Here is a 13,460-nt window from a genome sequence, read left to right as displayed (position 1 = left end):
GATTAGGCATGTGAGCTGTCCAAGGCGGATAGGCATGATGGAAGTGGACCTAGTAGGTCAGTGCACGCGTTTTTGACGCTCTTTGGGCCTGGACGTTTGGGATTCTACAGTTTGCCATCGAATACCAGATCATACAGCACATATCATACTTGATACTCCATTCTACCTACTTCTCCAAGATTATATCTCATTTCTCAACGTATACCTTGTGAGTGATCGTTCACAGTCCATATCTGTCAGCTCGACGCACTCACCTTGCCGGGGACATCGGACTTCGAGGAGATTTTGATCATTACAAGCTGACGTCTTTGCTCTTCGATAATATCTAAATCTTTAGTCAAACAACTTACAGAATGGCTGAACCTACCGAACCCGTTGGTGCCGTGAGTTGCACCACCTCTTCGAGACTTTATTCTGTATGTTAAAACTCAGTACTAATGACAGCACCTGAATTGGTATCACAGGAAGAGCACGACCCTCAATTCGAACCTGTTATCAAGCTCACCGAACAGGTCGAAGCTAAGACTCACGAGGAGGATGAAGAGGTTCTTTTCAAGATGTGAGTGTGTGCGCGGTTCAATTCTGCCATCAACGCATATGTCGTCACTCCTCTTCTTCTTCCCTCCTATGGTTCCTCATCTATCTATCTCAGTGGAGGACTCTGTCTATATGTTCCATGTATGCCGATGCTGAGCTGACTCTTTGTCTTTCAGGCGAGCCAAGCTCTTCCGATTCGCCAAAGAATCACTCGAATGGAAGGAACGAGGAACAGGTGATGTTCGACTCCTCAAGCACAAGGAAACTAAGAAAATCAGATTGGTCATGAGACGTGATAAAACTTTGAAAGTCTGTGCGAACCACATCGGTGAGTTGGTCTAACTATCTCAACCTCGATTGAGAATGAGTATGAGAGGATAAACTGAAGGCTGATGATTGATATCTCCACTACAGTCTCATCCGATATGAAACTCTCACCAAATGTCGGTTCCGACAGATCATGGGTGTGGAACGTAGCGGCTGATTATGCCGAAGGTGAAGCTTCACCTGAAACTTTGGCTATCCGATTTGGTAATTCCGAGAGTGAGTATTGAACGATGACTTTATTCGTTAACATCCAAAGGTGCTTATTTCGTCTTATACTGATATACGATCTCACTTGGACCAGATGCAAACCTTTTCAAGACCGCTTTCGAAGATGCTCAAACTGCCAATGCTGGATCATCCGCCCCTGCCCCTGCTGCTGAGGAGACCAAAGAGGAGGAATTTGCTGCCGCTCCTGCTGCTACCGAGGAAAAGAAGGAAGTTGAACCTGTCAACGTGAGTATTGCCTTTTGCCCCATGTGCACGCCAAGCTCTTTAAGAATGTGTAACTCATCTTTGATGTGATAATAGGAGACCACCGCTGCTGCTGAGAAGGAAGAACTTAAAGAGGAGAAAGCTGCTGAGTGAGTTGATATTTACAGTTTCTAATTTCCGACTGTCGAGTCGAATAACTCGATCTAACGGTGATTGTTGTCATAGGGATACAACCGAAGCTCCATCAACTCATCAACCAACCTCCGAGACCGCTCCTGCTGCCACTAGCGAAAGCAAAGAAGTTGATGAACTCGCTTCTGAACTCAAGAAACAAGCTATCGCCGAAAAATCTGAAACTTCTGCTCCTGAGCCTGCTGCCGAAGAGGAGAAGAAGGAAGAAGCTGCTGCCACTCCTGCTCCTGCTGCTTGATTAGTAGGATGACAATATGAGGGATGAGAGAAGGGGAACATATTCATAATAATCGAAAATAAGGGATGGTATGAATGAATAGCTATGTGATGTATTTACGCTTTTTTCGAGATTGGGATGATGTGCGTATGCCTCATGATCCTAAAAAAGGTCTTGATTGGTTTAATCCTGTCTTCTTGGATGCTTGAGAGCTTAAATGAATGTTAAAAGATCGAAGGGCAAATCTACAACTTGGACTGAGCTCGCCTCGCTTATCAATGCTTGCATTTATATGGACCGGACTTGTGGTGATGAGAAGACCAAATTACAAATCAGAGTGGATACTTTGGTTTGTTGCATATTGAATGTTGAGTATCATCATGTACTGGATTGAGTTGAAATATTGATTGATCATTTGGGGAAATCATATATCATATTTCATATGTGAGCTGTCCACCTTCTTTGCTTGATCATCCTTCACCACCTTATATCCTTTTCACCATCTACAATCCCATCTTACGAACTTATTGTTGAGGTGGTACTTGAAGCAACAAATTGCTTTCAGCCGCAGGAACGTAACTTACATTCTTGCTTTGCGAGAGTGTAGCAGCTATTGAAAAGAAACAAGAAACAAAATTCAATCAGTCATACACTCTTGATCATCATGTTCGAAGATTGTGAGTGTGGTTGATATAGTACGACAAGGGACATACCAATTTCTCTCGAAGCTTCAATCTTCCTAAATTGTACGAAAGCATCTCCAGCTTTGTTAATAGCTTTTGAGATTGTATTGGCAGCTTCGGCTTCACCTTCAGCTCTGATGACTGCAGCTTGTCTCTCCTGTTCGGCCTTTTCGACTACAAACTTGGCTCGTTCGGCATCTTGTTGGGCGATTTGTTTTTGCTCAACGGCAGTGGTGAATTCTTTACCGAAGCTGTATGGAAAAAGGAAGGAAATTATGAGCTGGGTGTAATGGATGGGCAGTTTGAATGAGAATGTCTTTTACTCACGTCATATGTGTCTGCAAATGGGACGAGAGAATGTAATATCAGTTGCTGTCTCTGGAATGGCGAGATTCTGCAACTGAACTCACGATTGATACGTCTTCCAATTGAATGTTAAATTCCTTGGCTCTGTTTAACAGATCATCTCTGATCCTGGCTGAGACGATCTCTCGGTTGGTAATGAGTTCGGAGGCTACGAGCAACAATCACACATATCAATTAATAAATGTTTCTTGTACATATTCTGTGGATTGATCAATGGGATGAGATACGATACTCACCATCGAATTGAGCGACAGTAGCTTTTAGGACTTCGTTACCGATCGAAGGAAGTACACGCTCATCGTAGCTGGGTACGTCGGAGACATACAAATTGTAAGAATCCTCGCTCTAATTTATCTGATCACGATGGGGGATGCAGAGGGAAGGAAAGACTTTGGACTCACTCTAATCCCAAATTTTGGTAGATCTTTGGTAAATGATTGATGTCAGGACGAGACATTACTCTCAATGTTAAAGAGACCATTTGCATATCTGTGTCATTGGTCATCAGATTAGCATTGATCATTGGAAGGCGTTGAACACAGAGAGAGAGAGGCGAATATGGACTAGAACGATGTGTTGAATATTTCACTCACCTTTCGATCCTGTCGTGGTCGATATATTCCTAGGTTTGATCCTCACATCATACAAGATGGCTTTTTGTAACCATGGTATAAGGAAATGTGTACCTTCTCCTGACGCCTATTCAGTCATTGTACGAATATTAGCTACGATCTTCCGGCGAGAGGTGCGCAGCTGATGAACCTACCTCTGGTCTAACACCTTTGAATCGATCGAACAAGACTGCTCTATATCCTCCTGGTACGTCGTACAACGACGATTGAACGACAGTAGCTCCAATGGCGATTGGGACTGTACCATATGCGTATATACATCAGTATGAGAATACTATCTTGATCGAAGGAGGTGGTGTTATGAGAATCAAGTATAGATTGGTGGAAAGTGGCCATTGATGACATGCCGTGCCGATCGGGTTAGGGCAAAGAAGCGAGGACATACCTATCAATCGTGAGATATTCTGAGCGAAAGCCATGTTGCTTTATAGATCTATTCCTGTTCTCCTGGTGTTTGGGTAAGGTGGATGAAGGTGATGGATCCGATAACGAGTATAGGTAACGATCTCGAAAGCAATAGTATAGATGGAAATTGGGAAGCCTACGAAATCGCCTGTTCAGATGACTGCACTTATTCTGCCGAAAGCCAGATGGGAGCGATCTAGATGCGGACATACGTGGGATCTCCTTGATCGGAGATTGTAATCATCATTAGGGTGCGTCAATGCATATGGGGTTGCTTTTCTAACCAAAATTAGAACTTCATTACAAAATTCTGGGATAGTCGCTTTACTCTGATATTTTGGATTTTCAATCGTACAAGCTCTCAAGCGAATGAAAACAGTCATTTGTCATCTCATCCAATTTATCCAGCTGGCATCGAAGGAAGGTATCACTATTATCACTGCTCATCACTTGGTCGAAGTTCAATCTATACAATGTGGCCATTCACCTCATCCCCCTCCTCTTCCTCTACAGCCGCACCTGCTCCCACGCCTATCGACCCCTCACCCTCTTCGTCAGCTCCTTCAGCTGATAAATGTCCAGTGGACCACTCAGCTCGATCAGCATGGCTAGCAGCCCAAGGTTCATCCGATACTCCCCATCCATTCCATTCTTCCTCTTCTGGTTCATCGTCGTCTTCCCAGGGGTTATCTCAAGACAGAGTAATATCATCTATACCTCGTGCCCCTCCTCCTTCTGCCTCTTCTTCCTCTTCAGAAGGAGGAGGAGCAGGACCATCAGGACATAACGTACCGGAGTTGCAGAAGGACAGTGATGGTAAATGGGTCTATCCATCAGAACAGCAATTTTTCAATGCGATGTTACGCAAGAACCATAATCCGCATGCGCGAGATATGAAGACGGTCGTCCCCATTCACAATGCAGTGAACGAACGAGCCTGGGAACAGATATTGCTTTGGGAAAGTAGGGTGGAAGGATCTGAGAAATGTGGTGGACCGAGATTGATTAGTTTTGTGGGGAAACCTAAGGAGAGAAGTCCAAAGGCTTGGATGAAGACCGCTTTGGGGTGAGTGAATTGTATTATAAATTATTCATATATGTGAATCTATCAACTCGTGCTTTACTTTTATTCAAATCTTCTTGTACATATACTATCTTCTCTCGAAGGCTCAAAATGCTAACATTGACCTTTCATCAGCTACACCCCACCTTTCGATAGACACGACTGGCTGATCGACCGGTGCGGCACGCAGGTAAGATACGTGATAGATTTCTATACTGGTAAATCAGGTTCGGGTCAGGATGCGTCAAAGATGAGCTTCTATCTAGATGTCAGACCGGCCGTAGATAATTGGGAAGGAATAAAAACTAGAGCTGCAGGTTGGTGGAGTTAGAATATACCTTTGTGGTGGTTGGGAGTCGGGTAGTGAATGATCGAGAGTAGATCATTTTTACATGTTATAATAAACATATTCAGATGAGATGGTCTTATGAATATCTATACAACTCTCAAATTTCAAGATGAACGTTTTAACTTGAATTATCTGTTATCGAACCCCAAGATAACTGAACAGTAATGTTAACAACAGAGGTGACAACTTTAATATCACAAATTTAAGGTTTTTCAGAAGAACAAAATAGTAAATTGATTGTTGATCATTCCGATCTCAACCCATCGATATACCATACACCCTTACTATCATCTTGCTTCCATTCTGCCCTCACACGAGAATATTCTATGTGTTCAATCACCACTTTCTTCGTGATCTGGCCCACTTGCAGCCCTTCTTTCTCACTGTTCCTGACGATACTGCTTGATAGAGCAAAATCCGGTTGCGGGTCCACCTTATCTGGTATTGTGATGGTGGGTAATAAGGTGGTGGTACCTATTATCATTTGTGGTAAATCTAAATCTGCCTGATTTGTTGATTCGCTTGGAAATGTTATTAGGACACACATGTCTAATGTGGGTAATGGTGGGTAAGTCTTAGATGTGTTAGATGTAGGTGGGGCTGAGGGAGTCACTGAGAGGGGCTATATATCATAACCAGAATTTCGGTTAGTATGAAGCTATCTGATACCTGTCTCTGTGAGAGGATATGGAGTGGTATGAATGGTATGGCAGCGAATATTGAAAGAAGATAAACTCACCTGTATCTTATCATCTCCCCAATCCTGATTCTTGTCCACATTCTCATTCCAATTACAATCCCAGATTTTAGGTATCTCCTTCGCCTTGTTATTATCACTATCACCTTCCAGCTCTCTATATATCCTATACAGTTGTCGATTATAATCCAACCCCCTGCCAGTCGCACCAATCAACGTACTTGAAGCTGCATGACCATCCCCCTCGCCGAAGCTGGTGAAGAAACTCCACAGTCCACCTTCGTCCTTCCAGCACCTCTTGAAAGATTTGTTCTGCCTCTTGGCAAGTTTACGTATTCGATTAACCCGGAATGACAGTAGGAACAACAGGATCAATAATGAGAATGCCAGAAAACCCAGACCGATGGATATTACGGTTGAGGTGGGGATGGTTATGGTTCCTTGGTTCCATTGGGATCTGTCGTTTGCTGCGGATGTTGCTGGAAGGAAGAGTAGTAGGAGGAGAGGAGAATATGACATGTTGGATGTTTGAGGATTGATCCACGATATGACGATACGATGCGTTGACCTGTGTTTATGCCTTGATAAGATGGTGGGATATATGGTATGATCGTGTTTATGTGTCTTCTTTATTTCACCGTATTGATGATTGGCTTTGACTCAGTCAATCGCCTCGGGTTCACAGTCTATTTGTTTGACAGATCTATACGGTTGTTCGTCTGATTCCATGTCTCACTGCCATGTCGCAATACAGCAATACAGCGCATTCCCATCTCTCTCTAAATCTCATTCTCATTACCGTCTCGATCAAATGAATGGTGTACACTCCCGAATGGTGAGTGGCAAATCGTTCCGGGTCATCGGGTAGATGGGATTAAATCAGATAAATCCACTTCAGAATATTCACTCCTTCCTCTGGAATCAAGCCAAGGGGAGGGAACAGCTTAGGTGTCATATATGAATATACGAATTGTCAACCTATGGTGATCTCCAGATATCAGGGATTCCCACCAGAAGTATTGCATACGGACAAAGAACACCTTAGACACTGAGGACCTATCCACGACGTTGCTATAAACGGAATCCTATACGGTTCTCTAGATTGGGCGTGCCTACACTTTCTGTCGTCACAGTAATACCTTGTACTCAAATGTCCGCAAAGGTAAACGGCATAATCGCTCGAATGGATACAAGCAAGAATGAGAGATATCTCATATACATCACCGGTGCATCGTCGTGTCAGTCACTACAATGATGAGATCCTCCATTGACCTATATCGCACATGCCATGCAAACAAGCTGATTTCCGAAACCACCAATCCCGAAGAATATATGTGGAAAATCGACTGAGACTAGTGTTGTCGTGACAGAGCAGTGATGCGATTCTTTAGTGCAGGTTCAAGGTGATCTAGTGTGCTGTAACTGAGTAACGATCACCCCAGAATTTCAGAATTTCAGAACTTTCATTCGTTTTGGCTCTTTGTTTTCTTTTTTGTATGTTTGAGGGCAGTACGAACTGACATTTCACTGCTGCAGGTTATGTTAAGAGAAAGACTAAGCCCATCGTTGAGTGAAACGCAGTACAAGTAACTCCACTCCACCAAAAACCGAAGTTATATGTCATGAAGTCGCCCGTTTGTGGTGATCGTCACGGAGTGCTTGTCAGAAAAAGGGGTCCGCTAATGATGATCAGGGCATATTTGCTTATTTGTCTTGTCTCGGTACCTTTTCGATTGTATTGGGTAGTACAGGATTTCTCCGCACCGGTATCTGACTTGGTTTGGTTTGGTTTGGTTTGGTTTGGTTTGGTTTGGTTTGGTTTTCACAATTACGCTTGTTTAGCACTACGGTATGTACTGTACTGCATGTGTTCTTCTGATCAGTTGAAGTACAGAATCGTCAAGTATACATGTAATTGCTGGGAAGTGGGCTGTATGAGCTATACCAAATACGAGTATACTCCATTTTCGGTATGCTATGGTGATGACAGACGCCCATCTCCATCGTGAAAGACGAACATGGCAAAATTCGCCTGTCCTGTCGATCAGCTCTAAGCCATCATATTAGTAAACGGTCAGCGGCGTTCCACCGAATGGTGAGGTGTGAAACGTAATTAAGGCGTTTTGCCATGCAACGCCACGCTTTTATTTTCGGAAGGTCGAAAGGCCAAAGAGGAGGAAGAGGAAGGCCACTTTGGTAATTCCTGGATGATCTTCCACGCGGCTCGTGGATTCTGGCTTACCCCTGAGTGATCTTAGGGATCGACAAATACCTGTAAAAAAACTCCGAATCTGTTTCCCTTCGCTGTTTCGCCTCGGGCCAGAGGATGATCTGTCTGAATTGTTTGTGTCAAAAAAATCCCTATCCCGAAAAGATACCCTGTAGAGAAAGAAGCAAGAGCGCTTCTCGAGCCTGGCATTACTGCGTGCGTATGCGTACAGCACGTACAGCACGTACTGTACATGACTACTGTACGATTATTGCTCGGACGTAGTACCCTCTGAAGTTTTTGTTGTTGCTGTCTTCCTTTTTGTGGAAATCTTTTGTCTGCTGCATTTGCCGAATCGTCATCGGATCGATACACCTATCCACTTGAATTGAAACATTTTCCTTTTTTCCCTACACCTCACAGCTCTCAGCTCACACGACACTTGGCAGTTGGAAGCAGGTCTCTGTTTCTGCGTGGCCCGCCGCCTCTTTTTTGGATTTACCCCTTTTACCAAAAATACAAAGCATCACGACATCACCAACGATTCCGTACTCCCATGCCGGAAACCGAAAAGATCTTCAATCTATCCCGTTCTTCACTTGAGAGGGTTCTGCTTTTCCCTTGACAATTCCACTTACCATAGCTGTTGATTATCACCATCGTCATTCTTTTTTGCTTTTCATTTTCATTACTGTACGATCGTCAGTTCCCGAACTTTAACTTGGCCCTTTTCGCTGCTCCAAATACCAACCGAATACTCAGCTACTGTTGAGGAATACCTTAGAAAGGAGATCGTCGTCATATTTTATCTACAATTACTCTGTCACCCGTCATTTGATGAACCCATCTCGCTCATACCTCTGTTTCCGGTGATCGACAACTTTCATTCTCATCATAGACCAGGATCTTCCTTCAGTTCAATTGGATTGTATCTTCTGGAACCGGTTTGGATTGATTGTTGATCATATTTCGTTCGACCTGTGTATATCTGCGTGTATCGAAGGAACTCATCCATCAACCAATCAATCAATCAAGAAAGTGATCCGTTCGTCCCGGCAGACCTGTAGAAGTGGTACACCCCAAAGGACACGAAGAAGATCATATCGCACAAGATAATATAATAATAGTCCTGGTCTGGAATTGTACAGTGGACCATCTTTGTGAGTACCGTTACATCTCTTGTGTCAAGTGTATTTCAAACTCCTTCTTGGTGGAATATCAAAGGAGGGAGTGGATATGTGGATTCCAGGGACACCTTGGAATGGGATGGGATGTTTGTCAAAGTTACACCGCTTTGACCGTGTTGGGATTTGTGTGGTGTTTTGGACCTACCTCATGTCATCGTGTGGTGCAATGGTCAAAGCGTGCACAACACCGACAATGATAACCCCCACTCGCAAGTGAAGAAAACAAAACAATGATCTACCTGCCTTTGACTGGAAAGAGATCTCAACGAGAAACAGAGAGGAGTGAAAGGGAAAGGCGAGGAGCCCTTGGTCACCTCGGACATCCCCTCTCTAATGAAACGTTGAAATCCCGAAATCATTGATGGTGATGATGGTGATGGTTATGACGATCCATTGCGCTTTGTTTCGAATTTGATGTTGATGGGATTACCCCTACCATACTTTATTTCTCCAATGCGGTGGCTGTTCCTTCATCTTCTTTTACCCTTTATCAGCTCGGAATGATTGGATGGCATGCTGATTTAATCTGATCTGATCTCATCGTTCCCCCACTCTGCTTATCCCGTTCAATCACAATCACAACCACGATCGAACATCACCATGGACTCCTTTGGCTCATCAATCCAAACAACTCATGAAACCCCCATGGGCAACACTCCTTTCCTTTCTTCGACCGAATGTCTCATCATTCCGCCGGGTCCTCCTGGGAAATCAACGTAAATCCTTCAATTGATCGACTGTCAACACGCACGCGAATTACCACTCGTTCTTGTTCATATCTCTTTTCGGATCTTGTCACTCGAACGCCTGCATTTCAACACAACAACCATTGCTTCTCTTGCCTCGACCTTTTGGGGTTGCTTTCGAATTAAAACCAATCCATTCGATGGCTTCTTGACAACGCCCTTTCTTCGTGTTGATCTCGTTGTGATCGCCATTTCAACCTTCGACCCTCGTCCCAAACAACGCACACACCTCGTCGCTCACCACTCGCCATTTGATCTCCCTTGATACACACATTGTCGCACTTGTACGATCACCATCACCCTTGTCACCCTAATTTACCCATCCCCATTCCTCTACACAACAACCGTCGATCTCGTCAATCCTCCGTCAACATCTGTGTGTCAACTCACCCACCCTGTTCCAATCAACCTATTATCCTTCCTACTTCTCACCTTCTTCATTCTTGTTCTCGTCACATCACATCGTGTCCGTGCATCTATTCTTCAACACCGCATTGCCATCGAATCAATCCCATTCGAACCAATGCCTCGACAATCTCTACTCCTTTCCCCTCTCAACACGACCTTCTACAATTACTCCATTGGCTCTGACGATATGACACCCCACCCCCACCACTCCACAGGCCGAGCATAGCCCTCAGCTCATCACCCCGCAGGTAAAGCTCGTCAAACCAAAGTCAAAATCGCCTCCTCGCTCGAGAATCATCAAGGAGGAGGCAACCAGTCCCAAAACACACTTACCTCCCATATCTATGGTCTCTGCGGACACCTCAACTCGTCTGCAAACCAAACTTTTCAACCAGGGAGGACACATTTCACCCTCCGCTATATCACCCAAAGCGAAACCACCCTTTCCTGACAGAGAACGAAAAGCGATGCCCGTGAGAAGACAATCAAGGTTTGATCCCATGATCGCATCGGATACCGACGAGATGATGCAGGATGATGGTTACGGTGATCTAGGGTTAAAACATCCTTTGAGGAGAGTCAAAGAAGAAGAAAATATCAAGGACAACAAGATAACACCACCTGAATCGATCAGTCTACCGCCTATCAAATCATTGTTTGGAGTAGCAAGCGGTAAGTCCATTTTCATCGAAGGAATGATGTGTGCACATGACACCTTAGGTCAGCGGAAGAACGGAAGCTGATCATTTCTCATTTACTGTAGATCACACTCAATCACCATCATCATCCTCATTATTCCAATCACCATCATTACCGTCCCTCATCCCCAATTCCCCATCCGGTTCACCCAGTTCAGCTCGTACCTCACGATACTCATCTCTGGCATCGTCAGCCGTGCCAGAAAATTCAGCAGGATGGTGGGCACCGGAATTCGAAAAAGGTTCATCTCCATTCCAGCCTATTCCACACAGATTCAATTCTTTCCCTTCTATACCATACATCTCTGACGAGACTGGACAGAAAAGGCGAAGATCAGATGGACCACCAGCTCTGCGAGATGCAGAAGAATCAGCCAGATTGAGATGGCAAGCTCAATCGAGAAATGCTTCTTTCCCCATGGCTACTTCACCTGCACCTCCTTCAGCTGGACCATCCAATTCATCATCCGGTCTTCGGGGCTTACTACACCCACCTCAAGCCTCCTCTGCTGGTGTTTCAGCATCCATGTCACGTTCCTCGCTATCCGGATCAACCACCGGGGGGCGTCTCTCACCTACGCTGGAAGATGAACCACTTTCATTTGCCAGACGACCTTCTCAAACGTCAAGGAACCCTTCGTTAGTTGGTGGTCAGCTCTCTAGCCATTTCGCTGGACTATCAGCTTCAGAAAGGGATAAACCCGTATCAAGCGAGATGCCTCCTCCGCTCCAGGCTGCTCCTCCAGAAAGACGAGGTTCAGCGATGTTACCACCTCTTTTAGCGATGGACGACAACAACAACAGATTATTCCCTCCACCCTCGAGTCTAAGTCGATCAGCTTCCCCCGCATCCGATATAATGAGACGACAGTCGCTCACTCGACCACCTTCACCTGAGATGACTGGCCGACCCGAATTACGCAGATCGTCATTAACAGAAATCATCATGCAGAAAAGTGGCGATATGAATATGGGCTTGACAGCCCTCAGCAATAGCCGGTTCGGTCCTTCTCACCCTCATGCAAATGAACTGGGGTTGGCGACTAGCGTATCGATGGATAAATCCTCTTTCTCCGAACCTGTCCCTCCATTACATCAAACCATCCAAACCGCTCCTCCATGGGCTACAAGAAGGGAATCTACAGATTCGATCAAATCGTCTCATGAATATGGACCTGGAGCTGGTCCATTGTTATCGCTAAGAGGAAGGAAACGATCGGTGACGGAGATACGTCAAAACCAGCTAGACGAAGATTCGGAAATGTCCACTACGGGAGGTGGTGACCCAGGTATGAGAGGGATGGAAGTGTTGTTGGCTGCTGCTGCGGTAGAGGAAGAACGTAAAGTGAGAAAGAGCAGTGAAGAAGACGAAGATGAACCATTGATGAAATTGAATAATGGCAACGGATCTGCCGAAGGCGGAGGCGCGAACGGCGGACCGAAATATACTTGTGCTTTTTGTGCAAAAACATTTTCAAGACCTAGTAGTTTACGAATACATACTTACAGTCGTAAGTCTGTCTCTTTTCACTGCAACTCTGACGGGGATTATGCTGATGTGATGTGGTACGATGTAGATACTGGTGAAAGGCCATATGTATGTAAGGAACCAACTTGTCGACGAAGGTTTTCTGTGCAGTCGAATTTGAAAAGACACGCAAAAGTACATCAACTTGGAGCTGCAGCGGGACTACAACAATCCAATGGACATGGTCATGGTCATCCACATCCACATGGACCACCTGGGTTGACGATGGGTCATCATGGACATGGTCAACCAATTCATCCTGGTATGCCCAGAGCACCTCATTCACATCCTGGTACGGTCACCCAGGGACCTGGACCTGGTCCGATGTATCACCCTGGTCCGCCACCACCACCTGGGTATTGCCCACCTCCTCCACCAGGGTATGTTCACCCTCATCCTCATCATGCACAACATTACGGCGCATCACCTGGACCCTCTGGACCACCGGGATATGGCCCTTCTCCTCCTCATTTACCGATGGGTTTGCAGCAAGCGCAACCCCCCGGACCAGGATCAGGACCAGGGCCCGGATGGAGATCCATCAGTTCGAGCAGGCGGACGTCAAGGGATGAAGATGCCAGCGAAGGAGAAGAGGAGGTGGAAAATGAGGAGGATGAAGAAATCGATGAGTTGGAAGAGGATGATTAGTTTGGTGGTTCCGGTTGTGGGGTATCACTTTGTCGATGGAGAGAGGAGAGAAGGATGAAAGGCCGTTTAGAGCCGGACTTGATCTCTGTGAATACATCTGTTGTGATAAATACATAACCTAGTCAGGAGCGATAGA

At 45.2% G+C, this 13,460-nt stretch overlaps 5 protein-coding genes across 5 annotated transcripts; 3 read left to right on the top strand and 2 right to left on the bottom strand.

The window, feature by feature from the left end:
• Positions 1 to 353: 353 nt before the first annotated feature.
• On the top strand, positions 354 to 1,726 carry I203_104377 (uncharacterized protein; the record flags this gene model as incomplete). The annotated part of the gene is made up of 7 exons (XM_019144031.1): positions 354 to 383; positions 465 to 559; positions 714 to 865; positions 952 to 1,080; positions 1,166 to 1,317; positions 1,393 to 1,445; positions 1,522 to 1,726. The coding sequence occupies 7 exons, from the start codon at positions 354 to 356 to the stop codon at positions 1,724 to 1,726; spliced, it is 816 nt and encodes a 271-aa protein (XP_019007080.1).
• A 503-nt stretch (positions 1,727 to 2,229) lies between these two features.
• Positions 2,230 to 3,805, bottom strand: I203_104376 (uncharacterized protein; the record flags this gene model as incomplete). Its single annotated transcript, XM_019144032.2, has 9 exons — positions 2,230 to 2,315; positions 2,419 to 2,639; positions 2,716 to 2,726; positions 2,799 to 2,902; positions 2,991 to 3,058; positions 3,156 to 3,243; positions 3,348 to 3,453; positions 3,521 to 3,624; positions 3,772 to 3,805. 9 exons carry the CDS (start codon positions 3,803 to 3,805, stop codon positions 2,230 to 2,232), a joined length of 822 nt encoding a protein of 273 aa, XP_019007081.2.
• A 459-nt stretch (positions 3,806 to 4,264) lies between these two features.
• I203_104375 (uncharacterized protein) lies at positions 4,265 to 5,185 on the top strand (the record flags this gene model as incomplete). Its single annotated transcript, XM_019144033.1, has 2 exons — positions 4,265 to 4,857; positions 4,990 to 5,185. The coding sequence occupies 2 exons, from the start codon at positions 4,265 to 4,267 to the stop codon at positions 5,183 to 5,185; spliced, it is 789 nt and encodes a 262-aa protein (XP_019007082.1).
• A 262-nt stretch (positions 5,186 to 5,447) lies between these two features.
• I203_104374 (uncharacterized protein) lies at positions 5,448 to 6,419 on the bottom strand (the record flags this gene model as incomplete). The annotated part of the gene is made up of 2 exons (XM_019144034.1): positions 5,448 to 5,825; positions 5,943 to 6,419. 2 exons carry the CDS (start codon positions 6,417 to 6,419, stop codon positions 5,448 to 5,450), a joined length of 855 nt encoding a protein of 284 aa, XP_019007083.1.
• Positions 6,420 to 10,794: 4,375 nt separating this feature from the next.
• On the top strand, positions 10,795 to 13,324 carry I203_104373 (uncharacterized protein; the record flags this gene model as incomplete). The annotated part of the gene is made up of 3 exons (XM_019144035.1): positions 10,795 to 11,122; positions 11,214 to 12,659; positions 12,726 to 13,324. The coding sequence occupies 3 exons, from the start codon at positions 10,795 to 10,797 to the stop codon at positions 13,322 to 13,324; spliced, it is 2,373 nt and encodes a 790-aa protein (XP_019007084.1).
• Between the last annotated feature and the right edge of the window lie 136 nt (positions 13,325 to 13,460).

Source organism: Kwoniella mangroviensis (assembly GCF_000507465.2).
Source record: "Kwoniella mangroviensis CBS 8507 chromosome 1 map unlocalized Ctg01, whole genome shotgun sequence".
Classification (NCBI taxonomy): domain Eukaryota; kingdom Fungi; phylum Basidiomycota; class Tremellomycetes; order Tremellales; family Cryptococcaceae; genus Kwoniella; species Kwoniella mangrovensis.
The sequence above is the reverse complement of the archived record's forward strand: the minus strand, read 5'-3'. Positions and strand labels throughout refer to the sequence as shown.